At 31.7% G+C, this 15,222-nt stretch overlaps 1 protein-coding gene across 2 annotated transcripts; it reads right to left on the bottom strand.

Annotated features, from left to right (window-relative positions):
* Nucleotides 1-905: 905 nt before the first annotated feature.
* LOC127725577 (uncharacterized) lies at nt 906-14,005 on the bottom strand. Of its 2 annotated transcripts, none has more exons than XM_052232642.1 (6): nt 13,952-14,005; nt 10,258-10,446; nt 6,357-6,516; nt 5,726-5,796; nt 3,678-3,808; nt 906-2,374 (listed from the first exon to the last, which is right to left on the bottom strand). In XM_052232642.1, exons 2-6 carry the CDS (start codon nt 10,423-10,425, stop codon nt 2,140-2,142), a joined length of 765 nt encoding a protein of 254 aa, XP_052088602.1. In that variant the 5' UTR covers nt 10,426-10,446; nt 13,952-14,005; the 3' UTR covers nt 906-2,139. The 2 variants fall into 2 exon arrangements, with proteins under 2 accessions (XP_052088602.1, XP_052088601.1); XM_052232641.1 differs by lacking the exon at nt 13,952-14,005 and adding an exon at nt 13,762-13,836.
* Between the last annotated feature and the right edge of the window lie 1,217 nt (nt 14,006-15,222).

The following is a 15,222-nucleotide window of genomic DNA, read 5'->3' as shown; positions in this document are numbered from 1 at the left end:
GTACACATGAGAGCCCTATAGCTAACAATGCAATTTTCCATTTCATTAACATTTCCAAGAGGCATAACTCTCTATAAATTGTTGATCAGCACTGATTTTCGAACTTGTCCAAGAAATTGCTGATATAAACCTATGATATAAGTTTCATAAAAATCTGGCAAAATTCTTGCACACGAGAGCCCTAACAGTACAATTTTTCATATGATTAATATTTCCAAGGGGCACAACTCTTTTAATAAACAGCTGCGCCATGAGCGCATGATATGCCCGTCCTGTTTTCAAAGAATACAGTTCATCCCATTACTTGGAAACATAAAATCTAAAATTTATAAAAATCGAAAGGGAGCTTACATTGATAGATATAAACAATTCACCAAAGTTTCATGCAAATTGGTGAAAGTGTTTTTGAGTTATTGTCCGAAAACTGGAAAATCTCCCTTTTTTAATGAATAAAACCCCATAACTTGGAAACGTAAAATCTAAAATTTATAAAAAACGAAAGGGAGCTCACTTCAATAAATATAAACAATTCACCAAAGTTTCATGCAAATTGGTTAAAGCGTTTTTGAGTTATTGTCTGACATGTTGACGACGGATGGACAGACAGACGGATGGACAACGGTATACCATAATACGTCCCGTAAACGGGTGTATAAAAATTGTTGATTGGCACTGATTTTCAACCTTGTCCGAGACAATACTGATATAAACCTATGATATAAGTTTAATAAAAATGTGTGCACAAAAAAATCTCTCCTATTGCTTATCTAGACCTTATGCCTAAAAATCAAACACACAATAAAATACATGCACAGTCCACTGACTTATCTTGTGTTATTTCATACGACTTGAGTTTGTTTTTACCTGCTATTTAATAGTAAATTTTCATAAAAGTGAATATGACATTACGAATATCAACATTTTATTCTCATAATTATAACTGTTACAGAGAAATTTATAATAATGCCTATGTTAACATTAATGATTACAATTAATTTTCATAACAATTTTTGAATCGTTATTTAACAAAATAATATCTTTCCATGAGGGACAACCTTTAGAAATACAATTTTTAATCAATCTTATTAATTTTTAAAATACAACAATGTCAGCTGATGAGAATCTCTAGTTTCATTTTTAGAGTCTGCAATTTTCTGGCAATATAGCTGTAACAAATGTGTTCCCTCAGTGCTAAAAATGTTACAAATTCAAATTATGTGGTACTCATCACATATTTGATTTTAGTCAAACAGGTTACAGATCCTTGCCTGTCTTTGTATTTCTGGCTTAAAAGGAGAAAATATGACTATAAAAATATAACTCATAAAACATACTAAGATACAAATATAAAAATAATACTGGCCATAACTTTCTTTAAAACTGCAATTTAAATGGAGTATCAAATGATGAGGTAATTGTCAACAAATTTCTATACATATACTAATTGACAGAATAGCTAAAACATTACAAAAACATTTAAATAGGTTTATTTACATTTATACACTCAGGACAAATTAAAATCAGTTATAAAATGATTTCCCCTACAGCTGATATTTAAAGTTTTACATGTACAATCTTACACAATGGGTGTTCTTCCTCCAATCACAATCATCAAGTTTATACAATGGTCTCAACAGTGCTTTATAAATTATTTTCACACTGTGGTAGCTACAAAATGCTTTATAAATTAATTTCATACACTGAAGTGTTGAGGGTTTTTTCAGACATCTTATTTTGATAATTTCTTCTTTTCAATACATGACATATACAGAGAAAGTGAATGTTAACTTTGAAAGCATTAACCATTTAATCATTAATGTTTATATTCAAATATTTATATCTTCATATAAATGAAATCCGAAATGAATCCTGTATTTTATAGACAGCAACAGTGAAACTATTGGGTAAAGAGGAATTTTGGTCTTTGTTTGAATCTCTTGGTATTTCTAACAAGAACTTTATCAGAAGATTTACTACTGAAGGTTTTAAATCTTCTATTCGACTACAGTAAAAGTAGCTAGTATAAAACACTATGTACAAAATTTTAAAACATCAGCTTAATCTAAAATACTGACAAAAGAATAGCTGCCAGACTGACAAGTAACTACATCAATAATTTATATTTTATAATATTCAGACTTATTTGTTCTTCATTTTTTTAGCATAAACATTAAAGTCTTCTTCTGTAAGTTTATACCCCCAATGTTGTAATGTCTGTCTGACAACTGGCGACACACCATGGTTATCGTAGCCACACCCACTTCTGACACATTTAGAAATCAGATTGTTTCTCCAACGCCCTGTTGTTCCTGCACACCTCAACCATCTTCCAATCTGTCGCTCATCATCAGCAGTTCTTCTGCCCTGGTAAAATCTACAAGTTGAAATTTTGCTCATTATCATTTTTTTTACAAAATGCATACAGAATAAAAAACTATTTTAGAACAATAATAATATGTTAATGCAATTATAACCTTGTAACAATACAATACTTCTGGTGATTTTTAAACACTTGTTTTTAATTTGTTCCAAGGATAATAAATTAAAAAGGTCAATACTCTAATCAAATACTTCATCTTTATAAGAACAACAGTTCTTTATGGTCTCATATAAAAATAAGAAGATGTGGTATAATTGCCAATGAGACAACTCTCCACAAGAGACCAAATGACATAAAAATTAACAAATATAGGTAACCGTACAGCCTTCAACAATGAGCAAAACCCATACAGCATAGACAGCTATAAAAGGCCCCGAAGTCACAAATGTAAAACAATTCAAAATACATACAGAATGTGACGGGATTAAACTAGTTTGAAAGTGATAACCCTTCCCTAACCTGGAACAGGGGTGTAACAGTACAACATAAGAACAAACTATAAAAATCATAGTACACTTCATTATTGATCATATCACCCTTCATCTTATTTGGTTCACATGTGATGTAATACCTGACACCTTTTCACAGTGGGCCAATTTGCTTCCAATTAGTTGATGACTGTCTGCAAATAATTCAACTCAAATGGTGCTTGAGGCCATCTTGAACTTACGGTAAAGTGTGAGCTTTTGCTTCATGTTGAAGGCCATATTGTGACTTTGAGATGAAGAACAACAATAAAAGTGTTATTTTTTTTGGTTTTATTTAGTGTTAGAATAAATACTCATGAGTCATCATTTATATATCTGTAAATCAGTTTAAACATGCATCTATGGCTCTTAATTGCATGCAGTACACTTTGGGAGTTTGGTTTGTTTTGTACCAATTTTTACCTATTTTGTGGTTCCATGTACACATGTACAATGAAAATATTTTCCATTAAGATGAAGAATAAAAAATTATGGGTATTTCCAATTTTTAGGTAATTTTGTATGCATTTACATCTTGTTAAACAGGTATCTCCATTTTATCATATGAGAAAATTCCTTTTCCTATCAAATTTTTAGTTTTTCAATGTTTACAACTCAAAATTAAGCATATTTTCTTTATTTTCAATTATAATTTTGATTTATTACACATATATTAAATAGACATCTTTTCATAAAAATCTTATTCAAATTCCAGCCGCTAACATCCTAAATAAACAAGCAAATAAAATATTGAGATAAATCGGGAATTGGTTACAGACAGCAAAATATCCTGAAAAAGACAAATTTTGACTATCCTTTAAACCACATACCTACAATACCACTGGAACCAGCCATAAGGATCTTGTTTATGCATCCAACCACTCTCTTCCCACATTTCCAAACTGCCACCACATTTCACTTTATATGTGTTAACATTTTCATGGTAGGGACCTGATGCCACCTTAAATAAATAGTACATGTACTCAAATCAAATTAAGAAATAATTCTTTCAAGCCATGCTCTATGCTCATTTTAACATGGTAAGGCATTATATATGTCAATATCTTTACACCGGGCGTTAGCGAGGTGTAAAATATTGACAAATATAATGCCTACCCATGTTAAAATTAGCACAGAGCATAGCATGATAGAATGATTTCGATTCTGATAGGAAAATTTAGTACTTTTGTATTTCGAAGCGGAGCTATAATACACATTCCAAAGGCAGCCATGTTGATTTGATGAACCAACAAGAATGTGTCCATAGTACTAGGATGCCCCACTCGCACTATCATTTTCTATGTTCAGTTGACCGTGAAATTGGGGTCAAAACTCTTAATTTGGCATTAAAATTAGATAGATCATATCATAGGGAACATGTGTACTAAGTTTCAAGTTGATTGGACTTCAACTTCATCAAAAACTACCTTGACCATAAACTTTAACCTGAAGCAAGACAGACGGACGAACGGACCACAGACCAAAAAACATAATGCCCCTAGGTGGGGCATAAAAACGTTACAGAAAATCAACAGTTGAATGATAAAAAGATTAACATATATATGTAAACTTATTTTTAGAATGATTTTATTTAATTTCCTAGCAAAAATGTCCATTTCGATCTCCTGCGTTGTTCAAAATACAACTGATGTGGCAATTTCAATTGTGACGTCAATCACATGCAGCCCATGTTTTATTGTAATTAGATCATTGTTTCCAAAGTGAAAGAAGAACGTCATAATAGAATAACTATTATAGTGGTTCCCCTAGATATTAGGAGGGATTATTTCACTGTAGCAGCTCCCTCTGCCCTTAATTTTCATCCAAATCTTATGTAAATCCATTGTAATTTGTCAGTTTATCTTTCTACCTTCTGCAATGTCCCAGGTACTTTCCAGAAGCCTGTGGGAATCACAAGATTAAATGATTCACTGGGGTCTGCATTAATAAGCCACCATTAGAGATAACAAAAAATATGTTAGATAACTGCTTTATACAACCTTAAAATATACACACAAAAGCATAGACAAAAATGATAAATTAACTTTAAGGAAGTAGCTGAAGTGAATTTAATCACAAAGGTATCAACAGGTTTTAAAAAATGTTTAAAAAATACTTTTATAATTGATTTGTTTATATTTCATACGTTTTGGATTTGGCTACTTGAAAAAAAAAACACCAGTATTATACTTTCGGTACCAAATCCAAGTGTATACATAAATGTATATATATGTACCGGTAAGTAATACATATCATAATAATCAACCGTAAGCATTATAAAACTCTATGGTTCGTATCTGCTCATGAAAATCAATTGTTTTAAAGTAGATAGCATATATAAATGGATTGAAGACTTAAAAGCAAGAAAGGTAAAATACAAGAAAATATAAGAAATTAGGCAAAAACTTGACTGTTACCCTTATGTTCTATTTAACACATGTATAAGTAGGTTGGCAAGGACAAACACAGAACCTTATGGTATCATTCAAGCCAAGTTTGGTTGAAATTGGTCCAGTGGTATCAATGGATGAGTGAGTTATATTTAAAAAGTTAAATGACTGTAAAGGACAATGTCAGATGACGATGATTAATGTCATGATTTTGCAGCAAAAGCTCACATGGCTCATTGAGTAAGTTGAGAAGGTAAAGAGGGACGAAAGAACCTTTTTGCAGACATCATTGATTGGGCCTTTATTTTAGCGGGAATTTGGGATTTACAATTATCAGGACTCTGGAATTAATTATCAATTTTAAGGGATCTGGTAAAGAATGCGGGATTCAGCATTTATTTTACCTGGAATTTGAGATGACGACCAAACCTACCCCCCCAGCTCTTTCATTAAAAAGATAAGATGTGTTTAACTTCATCCTGTACTACCTGTCTTGGTATATTTAATCCTTCCAGCCAGTCTTTTGGTAGTTCTTTCCATTCTCCTGAGTAACTTTTTCCTGTGAATATGGAATATAAAATGTTTAATTATATACATTCTATTTAATTTTAAAAGTAATAAATTCAAATGAAATCTACAAAGGACATCTATACAAAGGCTCTGTCTACATAGTTATTTGTTTGATTTGAACTAAGGAATGATGTAAAAAAAAAGGAAAACTAGACACCTTGGCCATTTACCATGATTACTTGTATGGAGCTTATATGAGATTTCATATACATTGTTCAAACAAATTGTTTTTTGAAGGTTTTTTGTTTTTCTTTCCTTCAAAAGTGATGCAGTTGTCTTCAGTTTTAACACATTATATGGTTGCATTTTGATGAGCAGATGAGGCCTCAAATTTCCATTTGGGTTTAATTTTCCTCCACATTTCTCATCAGAGCTTCCAAAAATTTATTAGCCTGAAAAAAGTGAGTGAGTGAGCCAGACATTTTTTTTTACGGGTAAGGAATTTGGTCCAAACACCTGGAAACAGTTAACTTACAGTGATGTCTTTGAAATGAGGATCATTGAAAGACTTAAGTGTGCTATACTATTTATTAAGTGCATTGAAATAACCTGTAACTGATGACTTTATTGGTCTGAAATATGAGCCACCAAAACTTCCAGCTTGAAGAACTTCTTTGGGAGTCATATTTGGTCGTAGTTCTGGAACATCTTCAAAAACGAGTTCCCCTTTTTTATTACGAGTTGGTAACTTTGCAGTGAATTCAATGCTCTGAAATGTATTCATTATTGGGGATTTATATATTACTCTTGATATATTTAAGACATTTAGGTGTGTGGGTGTAGACTTATCAGCAAATAAAAAAGTAATACAAACAAGCAGAAATTTCATTAAGAGACAATATCCTTTTCATTTTTGTTGCTTATATATCTGTTCACCGTGTTGACATATTCAGTACAAAAGATACACATAAAGTAATAGAATGAAGTCACATAAAAAAATAATATTTCTCTAATTCTTAACCAATTTATCCTTTTCCTGACTTGCTGATTATTTTTATTTAATCAACATGTGGTTTGTTTGATCTTAGTTCTTCATTAGTCAATTACATGTATGATGTCAAATTTTCTTGCTTTCCTCTTAATTTCCTATCTGACGCCACGAAAAAAGGGGACCATGCCTGATGATGTTACACATCTATTTGCAGATCATTGGAAAAGAAGGATTAAGTTTGTCTGCATATTGTCTAAAATTCATTAGAGAAAAAGATTTTACCACCAAATCTCATGCAATACGATATTTCTCCCCTAGACAGTAAAAAAACCTTGCATTTTAAATTTGAAAAATTTGATTGGAAAATATTGTATCACACATGATGCAATTGTAGAATCTCTATATCAGTATATATATAACCTATAAATTAATTCTGTAGTGTGTGCTGCGAATTTAAACTTATGTCAATAGTAAAGGCTGAGATAGTTGATGCAAGGGGCATTTTAATTTTACTGTAAGGTATAAGCACTTTAGCTCGTTCCTTAGGACCTTCAAATAAAATAAATAATAATTCCCAATTCACCTTAATTTTCTAGTCAAGTATTCCTGAACACAACTTGGATATATTGAGCAATGTGTTTCTTCTTCCAAATACAGCCCACATTCAACATGATAAATATTCTGATGTTTATCACTATGTTTGCAATTATTGTGTAAAAATATTAGTTATTGCTGTTGTTCTTTTGTTGGAAAACTAATGAAATTGTGGCAAACCAGAAAATATGTTTGAGGCACATCTTGGCTTCCGAAAACTTTAAATTTTTAATAAAAAAAAAAATATTTGTATAAGTAAATTTTTATTGAAGTGTAAGGGGAGATTATTCAAACTTAAAAAAGAATTTAAAACTGACACAAGTATTACTTACATCTTCAAGTAAATAAAAGAAAAGCGTTAACCCTGACTGAATTATCTATGCTTCTGAAAAAACAGTGGGAGTTTCTCAGCCACAAAAAATATTACAGTGAGTCTCTCCCTTAAAACACTTTTGGTACGAAATGTATGTGTATATGGTAGTATTATTAGTATACAATGTATATACATGTAGATAGTCATGTACATGTATGTTATAGAGTAATCTTAACACAGTTTGCCAGATGTTTGCCAAAGGTCCATGGTTTACCTCAATTATTTTAGTTTCCTCTAACTGTTAATTTTAAGCATATTTTTTGGTTTCAGTGTAAAACTATGAATTCTAAGGGACCTTCATTTTATAAAAATTGATAGCCCTGAGCATGATGAGATGACAAACATATATATAGACTTTCTGTACATTTGTAGAAACTTCATCAACGTAAAAAGACTATAAATCATATTAGTTTTTCACTATTTACTTGAGAAACTTCAATGATTTTTGGCCTATGATGTCATCGCATTCTCACTCTACTTAAATGAGAGAATAAATCTCAAAATAGTTTTAGATGGAATAAAATGCTTCGCTGGGGCGCAGCTTGATACGACCGCAGAGGTCGAACCCTGAACAGTTGGGGCAAGTATGGACACAACATTCAAGCTTGATACAGCTCTGAATTTGGATTGTTATTAAATATTTGACACAGCATAGGTTTCTGACACAGAAAGAATGTGGTCTAAGAACTTGAATTTTTTTAATTTACCTATTATGGTCCAATGTCCAAAATCAAAATACATGGTTAGATTCAGCATATCAAAGAACCCCATATATTCAATTTTTGTTAAAATCAAACAAAGTTTAATTTTGGACCCCAACTTGGACAAACTTGAAAACTGGGCCCATAATCAAAAATCTAAACACATGTTTAGATTCAGCATATCAAAGAACCCCAAGAATTCAATTTTTGCTAAAATCAAACTAAGTTTAATTTTGGACCCTTTGGACCTTAATGTAGACCAATTTAAAAAACGGGACTTAAAATTAAAAATCTAAATACACGGTTAGATTGGGAATATCAAAGAACCCCAATAATTCAATTTTAGATGAAATCAAACAAAGTTTAATTTTGGACCCTTTTGACCTCAATATGAACCAATTAGATAACGGGGTCCACAAATAAAAAATCTAAATACATGGTTAGATTCAGCATATCAAAGAACCCCATATATTCAAGTTTTGTTGAAATCAAACAAAGTTTAATTTTGGACCCCAATTTGGACCAACTTGAAAACTGGGCCAAAAATCAAAAATCTAAATACATGTTTAGATTCAGCATATCAAAGAACCTCATATATTCAATTTTTGCTAAAATCAAACAAAGTTTAATTTTGGACCCTTTGGACATTAATGTAGACCAATTTGAAAACTGGACCCAAAATTAAAAATCTAAATACACTGTTAGATTGGGCATAACAAATAAATAAATGTGATCAAAGATTTTACAAATCTAATGCGTCATACTGTGCATTTAAAGATTACTTCTTGAAATTTTTCAATATTTGAAATTTGAAAAAAAATAATATTTGAAGAATAATTCTTTTTAATTTCTGAAATCTGAAATGAGAAAAAATTGGCCCCCCACAATTTCTTTTTATCCCCCCCCCCCCCTTTTTCCCCCAAAAAAATTCTTTCCCTCAAGATATGGTCATAATCTCAATTCAAATTTACAATGGAGTTGGCAACCATAATTACCCATTTAAATTTACCATAGTGCTAACTTAATCTATTTTATAATAGAATTAATAAAAATATAGTGTCAAATCTTTCATATGGATTTTTTTGTAAAAAAAAAAGATGAAAACATTTGCAGATATTTTTACTGGTCTTCCTTTATAAATATGCATTTCTTTAAACATAATTTAAAAGCAGTGTAAGGGAAGTAACCAAAACGTTGTATTTGGATTACCTCCCTTACACTGTTTTAGATTATCTTTATTGTTCATTAACCATTACTTTATACATAATTTAAAAGCAGTATAAGGGAGATAATTTCAATGATGTATATGATTTATCTCCCTTACACTGCTTTGAATTATGTTTTGTACTAAAGTATTTGTCCATTAACCAGGACAACCTTGTTTTTCCCCCTTTTTTGCCCCTAATTCCTAAACGATTTGAGCCATAACCCCCCAAAGCAAATCCTAACCATCCCTTTGTGGTATGGAAACTTGTAGTATAATTTCAGAGAGATCCATACACCGTTCCACAGTTATTGTCTGGAAACTAGAAAATGCTCATTTTTGGCCCCTTTTTGGCCCCTAATTCCTTAACTGTTGGTACCATAAACCCCAAAATCAATCCCAACCTTCCTTTTGTGGTATTTAACCTTATGGTCAAATTTCAAAAAGATCCATTCACTTAAACTAAAGTTAGAGTGCGAAAACCAATATGTATTCGGACGACGACGCCGGACGACGCCGACGACGCCGGACGACGACGACGACGACGACGCCAACGTCATACCAATATACGACCACAAAATTTTTTTGCGGTCGTATAAAAATATCACACAGAAAAATCGAAAAAAAATACATATAGTGATAATAACCTTTTCTACATTTGTAGCTTCATCAATATGTTTGGGATAGTTTTTCTTTTTAGATGAAGATTCCGTTTTGTTTAAAGGTACTTTTTCTTTACTGTTTTTCTTAGTTGTTTTCTTCAATTTACTCTTTGTAACTGATTCAGGTTCTTCTCCGTGTTTCCTTTTTGGCATCTTTGTTATGCAGTTTATAAACTAAAATGGATAAAGGAAATAAATAATAAAATGCTTCGCTGAGCGCAGCCTGATACGACCGCAGAGGTCGAACCCTGAACAGTGGGGGCAAATTTGGACACAATATTCAAGCTTGATACTGTCTGAATTTGGTTTGTAATCAAATTTTTGACATAATATAGGTTTCTGACACAAATTAATGTGGTCAAAGATCTTATTAATCCACTGCGCAATACTGTGCAATTGAAGATTTCTTCTTGAAACTTTTCAAAAATTCGAAATTTTAAAAATTTTGAAAAAAAAATATGAATCCCTTAAAAAAAATTGGGAAAAAATCCCCCCCCCCCCCAACTTTTTGAACCCCCCTTGGAGCAATAACCCCAAAACTCAATCCCAGCCTTTCCTTTGTAGCATGGAACCTTGTAGTACAATTTCAGAGAGATCCATACACTTACACACAAGTTATTGTCTGGAAACTAGAAAAATGCTTGTTTTTGGCCCTTAATTCCTACATGTTTGGGGCAATTAACCCCAAACTCAATCCCAGCCTTCCCTTTGTTATATGGAACCTTGTAGTACAATGTCAGAGAGATCCATACACTTACACATAAGTTATTGTCTGGAAACTAGAAAAATGCTTGTTTTGGCCCCTTTTTGGCCCTTAATTTCTAAACTGTTGGCCCCATAACCCCTAAAGTGAATCCCAGCCTTCTACTTGTGGTATTAAACATTGTGGTACAATTTCAGAGCAATCGAAATACTTATACACAAGTTATTATCCTGAAACTAGAAAAATGCTTGTTTTGGGCCCCTCTTTGGGCCCCTAATTCCTAAACGGTTGGGACCATCATCCCCAAAATCAATCCCAACCTTCCTTTTGTGGTATTGAACCTTCTTAAAAAATTTCATAAAGATCCATTCACTTAAACTAAAGTTATTGTCCGGAAACCAATGTGTCTTCGGACGACGACGCAGACGACGACGACATCATACTATTATACGATCCCAAAAAAATTTTTGCGGTCGTATAAAAATTACACAAGCATTCTTCTCCATGCTTGAGGTGAACTTGTACTATGCTTGTGTCTTTTTACAGTTATGGAATATATATATTTATTCCTGAAATAACTTCTCCTTTTAGTGCTTCTCCATTTTCCCACTATCATCCAGTTTGATTGTTGAAATATAAATGCAGTCAACCTGAAATAACTGCTTTGTTTTGTCAATTATTTAATTTTTTTCAATTACTGGAACCAAGGATTTGTATAGTAACTATACAAATCCTTGCTGGAACAAATTTTATTCCAGTATTGTAAACAAGAATTGTAGACAATCCTGGTATTCCAGTATTGTACTGTATACAAGAATTGTAGAAAAGTATTGTAGACAATCCTGGTATTCCAGTATTGTAAACAAGAATTGTAGAAAAGTATTGTAGACAACCCTGGTAATTTCCAGTATTCCTATTGCAAAGTACAGGGGACAATTGTCTTCTGGTCGCTAATATCATGAATAAGCCAGGCCTAAAAAAAATGTTTGTTTAGGGTAATCTGACCATACCTAGTAGTGCCTATTCTAGCTAGTTAATTGGCTTTCATTCTTAACAAGCACTGTTTAAGTCAGGACCTTTCTCAGGTATATATCTTAATGCGGGGGGGGGGGGGGGGGGGGGGGGGGGGTAGGATGGGTCCTGATCCCGAAATCCCGGGTTTAAAAACCTGGAATCCTGAGGTCCCGAACTTAAAAAAACTTTAATCCCGACATCCCGAAATTCGAAAAAAGAATTCCTGGATCCCATGTTAACTTAACCCTTCCTATCTTTTTTCAGTTAATTGCACTACATGTTATAAGTCGTTGAAAGAGTCCAGATTGCCTAAACTGATTTTAACGCACAGTATTAACACCTGTGAAACCAAGGTCTCTTTCACTTTTCAGTATTAACACCTGTGAAACCAAGGTCTCTTTCATTTTCTGTGAAATTAAAAAAAAATGTGGTAAAAAGACTAAGATTTTGTTCAAAAACCACAAATATAATTTGAGAAACATTTTAATGCAAAAATTTCGAATTTCAACCTGTCAAGGGTCTAACTTAAATAAGTTATTAGAGAAAAATAACATACATTTGATATTGAGGGCTAAAAAATTAAATATCTGTGATAACATATGTATGCTACATGTTTCAAAGGGACATTATACATCCTTTATTTTGTTAAATTGTGTACTAGTTCTATTGATATTATAATTGTCTTTATGTATGTTAAACTTTAGAAAGATATAACAGCCCATAGCTTGCCAATCATGCATAACACACCCATGTTATTACAGAAAAAATATGCCTGTAATAACTAAAGGGTGTTATTACAGCTTCTCTACATCTCTTCAAAGCCTTTTCTCCTACATATACAATGTATCACAATGTATTTTAATTTATTGTATTAAATAATGATAATAGCATGTAATGAGGTTCTGCGCAAGCTTCCTAGTCATTCCCAAGTGTCTCATGTAATAAGTTAAATGCCTGTAATAACTAAGCCTGGTTATTACAGCTAAGTTTATAATATCTCTTAAAAGCCTTGTCTCATTGATTTACCATGGTTGATCAAAAATGTATTAATTGAATTGGAAAATTAGTTTTCAAGGTTATGTATTAAGTTACTGCGCAAGTTTCAAGAATTCCCAAGTGCCCACTGAAAATAAAAAAATTTATGGTACATTTAACTGATAACAAACATATGTTACTACAGATTAAGAGAAAGTATCTGTAATAACACATGTATGTTATTTTTTTCTAATAACTTATTCAAGTTACACCCTTGACTGCATATATGTCTAGAAATGTGTCCTAAAATCAACATATCAGAATTTGTAACTGCTACAGGAGAATGGTTACACTGGTGACAACAGTAGCATTCACCATTTTAAGTTTTTTATATATGTAAGGTACAGAGTTTGGTTACATTCTCTTTTTACAGGCGTTTTTTTTTTCTCACTTTGAATTAAAATCTAGAAATTTCTGAGTTACATTGGTTACATACACTTTCAATATTTTTTTGAAGTATTATTAAAATAGATTCCCAATGACAAAAAAATGTTTTTTGACAATTAACCGTAAAAAAATTGTACTAATAAAAAATTTACAAATTTCTGATCTAGGTTTTCATTAGTCCAAATAATTATGACGTCTTGCAAGGCTATTTAATTTTTTTCTGTGACTAGAAATTGAAATGTATTTTACCAAATTTCTGCAGACAACAATACATGAACCATAAAGCATGCATGTATCTGAAATAAATTGAAAAATGTTCAGTTTCAATTAATATATAAATTTATGTTTACCCTGGATAAATTCTTTTTAAAATAAGGTAAGCTTCGGTAAGCGGGAGAGGTTGCGTAACCAAACATGTGCCGGATGTAAACATCACCACATACATCATTGAAAATAGTAAAGTAAACAAATAATTTTAAAAACTTATTGAACATGTAACTTGAAATATTAGTATAATGATAATGAGAGCATTTAGTTTACCAGGTGTGTTTTATAAAGTATTTTATTTTTTTACGAGAATAATAGGATCCTCTGTCATATCCAAAATGGTAATTTCGTCCCAAAAATCAGTTTGGACCCGGAAGCAGTAAACTCGTCCCCATAAACTCGCCAACCAACCCGCCCCAACTTTGAAAATAACTCCCAATAACTTATCCCACTGAAACAAAACATACAAACTCATCCACCTATATTATAGACAAAAGACTATATTTATTTGCACAAACACAAACACATTTTATATTATGTACATTAAATTGTTATGGCATACAGTATAGAACAATTGAAACAATAAACTGACAATAATTAAATTAGAGTGACAGCTAGTGGTATTCATACGAAAAGAAGACTACAAATATGTTTGTATTGACAGTTAAACAATTATTAATGTCCATGAACAAAAAAGGATACATATAAAAAAATGAAAATTATACAGATGTTCTCAATAAAAGACAATCATTAATATATTTTGTGGTGATTTTTATAATGACTGGCAAACTGCTATTCAAAAGTGTGGTCATATGCCGGCCTCAGTGTTATAGCTGATTGCAGTTAAATAAAATTGAAATTAAGATTAGTATTAATTTTTTGTATATAGGTATCACTCAATGACATATGGTATGGACAATCTGAGAAGAAATGGTATTAATCCTCAATTTCTTGCCTTTTACAGGATAGGCAAATGCGTTGTTTTCTTTCAATATTGGTATAACGCCCCCTTTCAATTGCTAGAGAATGGGCACTGAGTTTAAATTTACTGAAAACTGATCTGTCATTTTTAATTTACATATATCGATATACGGGGGCCTTTTTCCAATTTTTTTTAGTCTTAAAAAGAAATTTAGTTTTTCACATTTAAGAATAGAACAGTTCATATCTGATAAGCCTGGTCAACGATTCTTTGTTGGATAGTATTTATATAATATTCTATATTAATGGAGTCAAAAGTAAGATGGCCAAATCCTAATTTATTTAACCAGTCTTTTACAATGTTAACCCATTTACTTGTTTTCTCAGCATTGTTATATATTTTATAGACTATAATGCATTAGGTGAGTTTACAATGTGGTTTAGAAATTTTATAGCTGAAAGCGGAATTTTTAAGTGCAAAGGAGTTCTGTTTGCCTCAGCTAGACAAGCTACATTTGTTGTTTTGCACTATACCCCTAAAATTTCCTTAATAAGTTTTATATGTAAATGTTCAAATGGATCTGAATCTTTGAATGAGAAATACATATAATAGTTTACGTTGA

The sequence above is a fragment of the Mytilus californianus genome, unplaced genomic scaffold (genome assembly GCF_021869535.1).
Source record: "Mytilus californianus isolate M0D057914Y unplaced genomic scaffold, xbMytCali1.0.p SCAF_15, whole genome shotgun sequence".
In the NCBI taxonomy this organism is placed as follows: Eukaryota; Metazoa; Mollusca; class Bivalvia; order Mytilida; family Mytilidae; genus Mytilus; species Mytilus californianus.
This window is presented reverse-complemented; position numbering and strand designations above follow the sequence as displayed.

Coding starts and splice junctions, on each gene's coding strand:
- LOC127725577 (XM_052232641.1), bottom strand. CDS start 13,827: ATGTTTGGTTACGCAACCTCTCCCGCTTACCGAAGCTTACCTTATTTT. Junction 6,517..10,257: donor AAGCTACAAATGTAGAAAAG/GTTATTATCACT, acceptor AATACATTTCAG/AGCATTGAATTCACTGCAAA. Junction 3,809..5,725: donor GATTAAATATACCAAGACAG/GTAGTACAGGAT, acceptor TATTTATTTAAG/GTGGCATCAGGTCCCTACCA.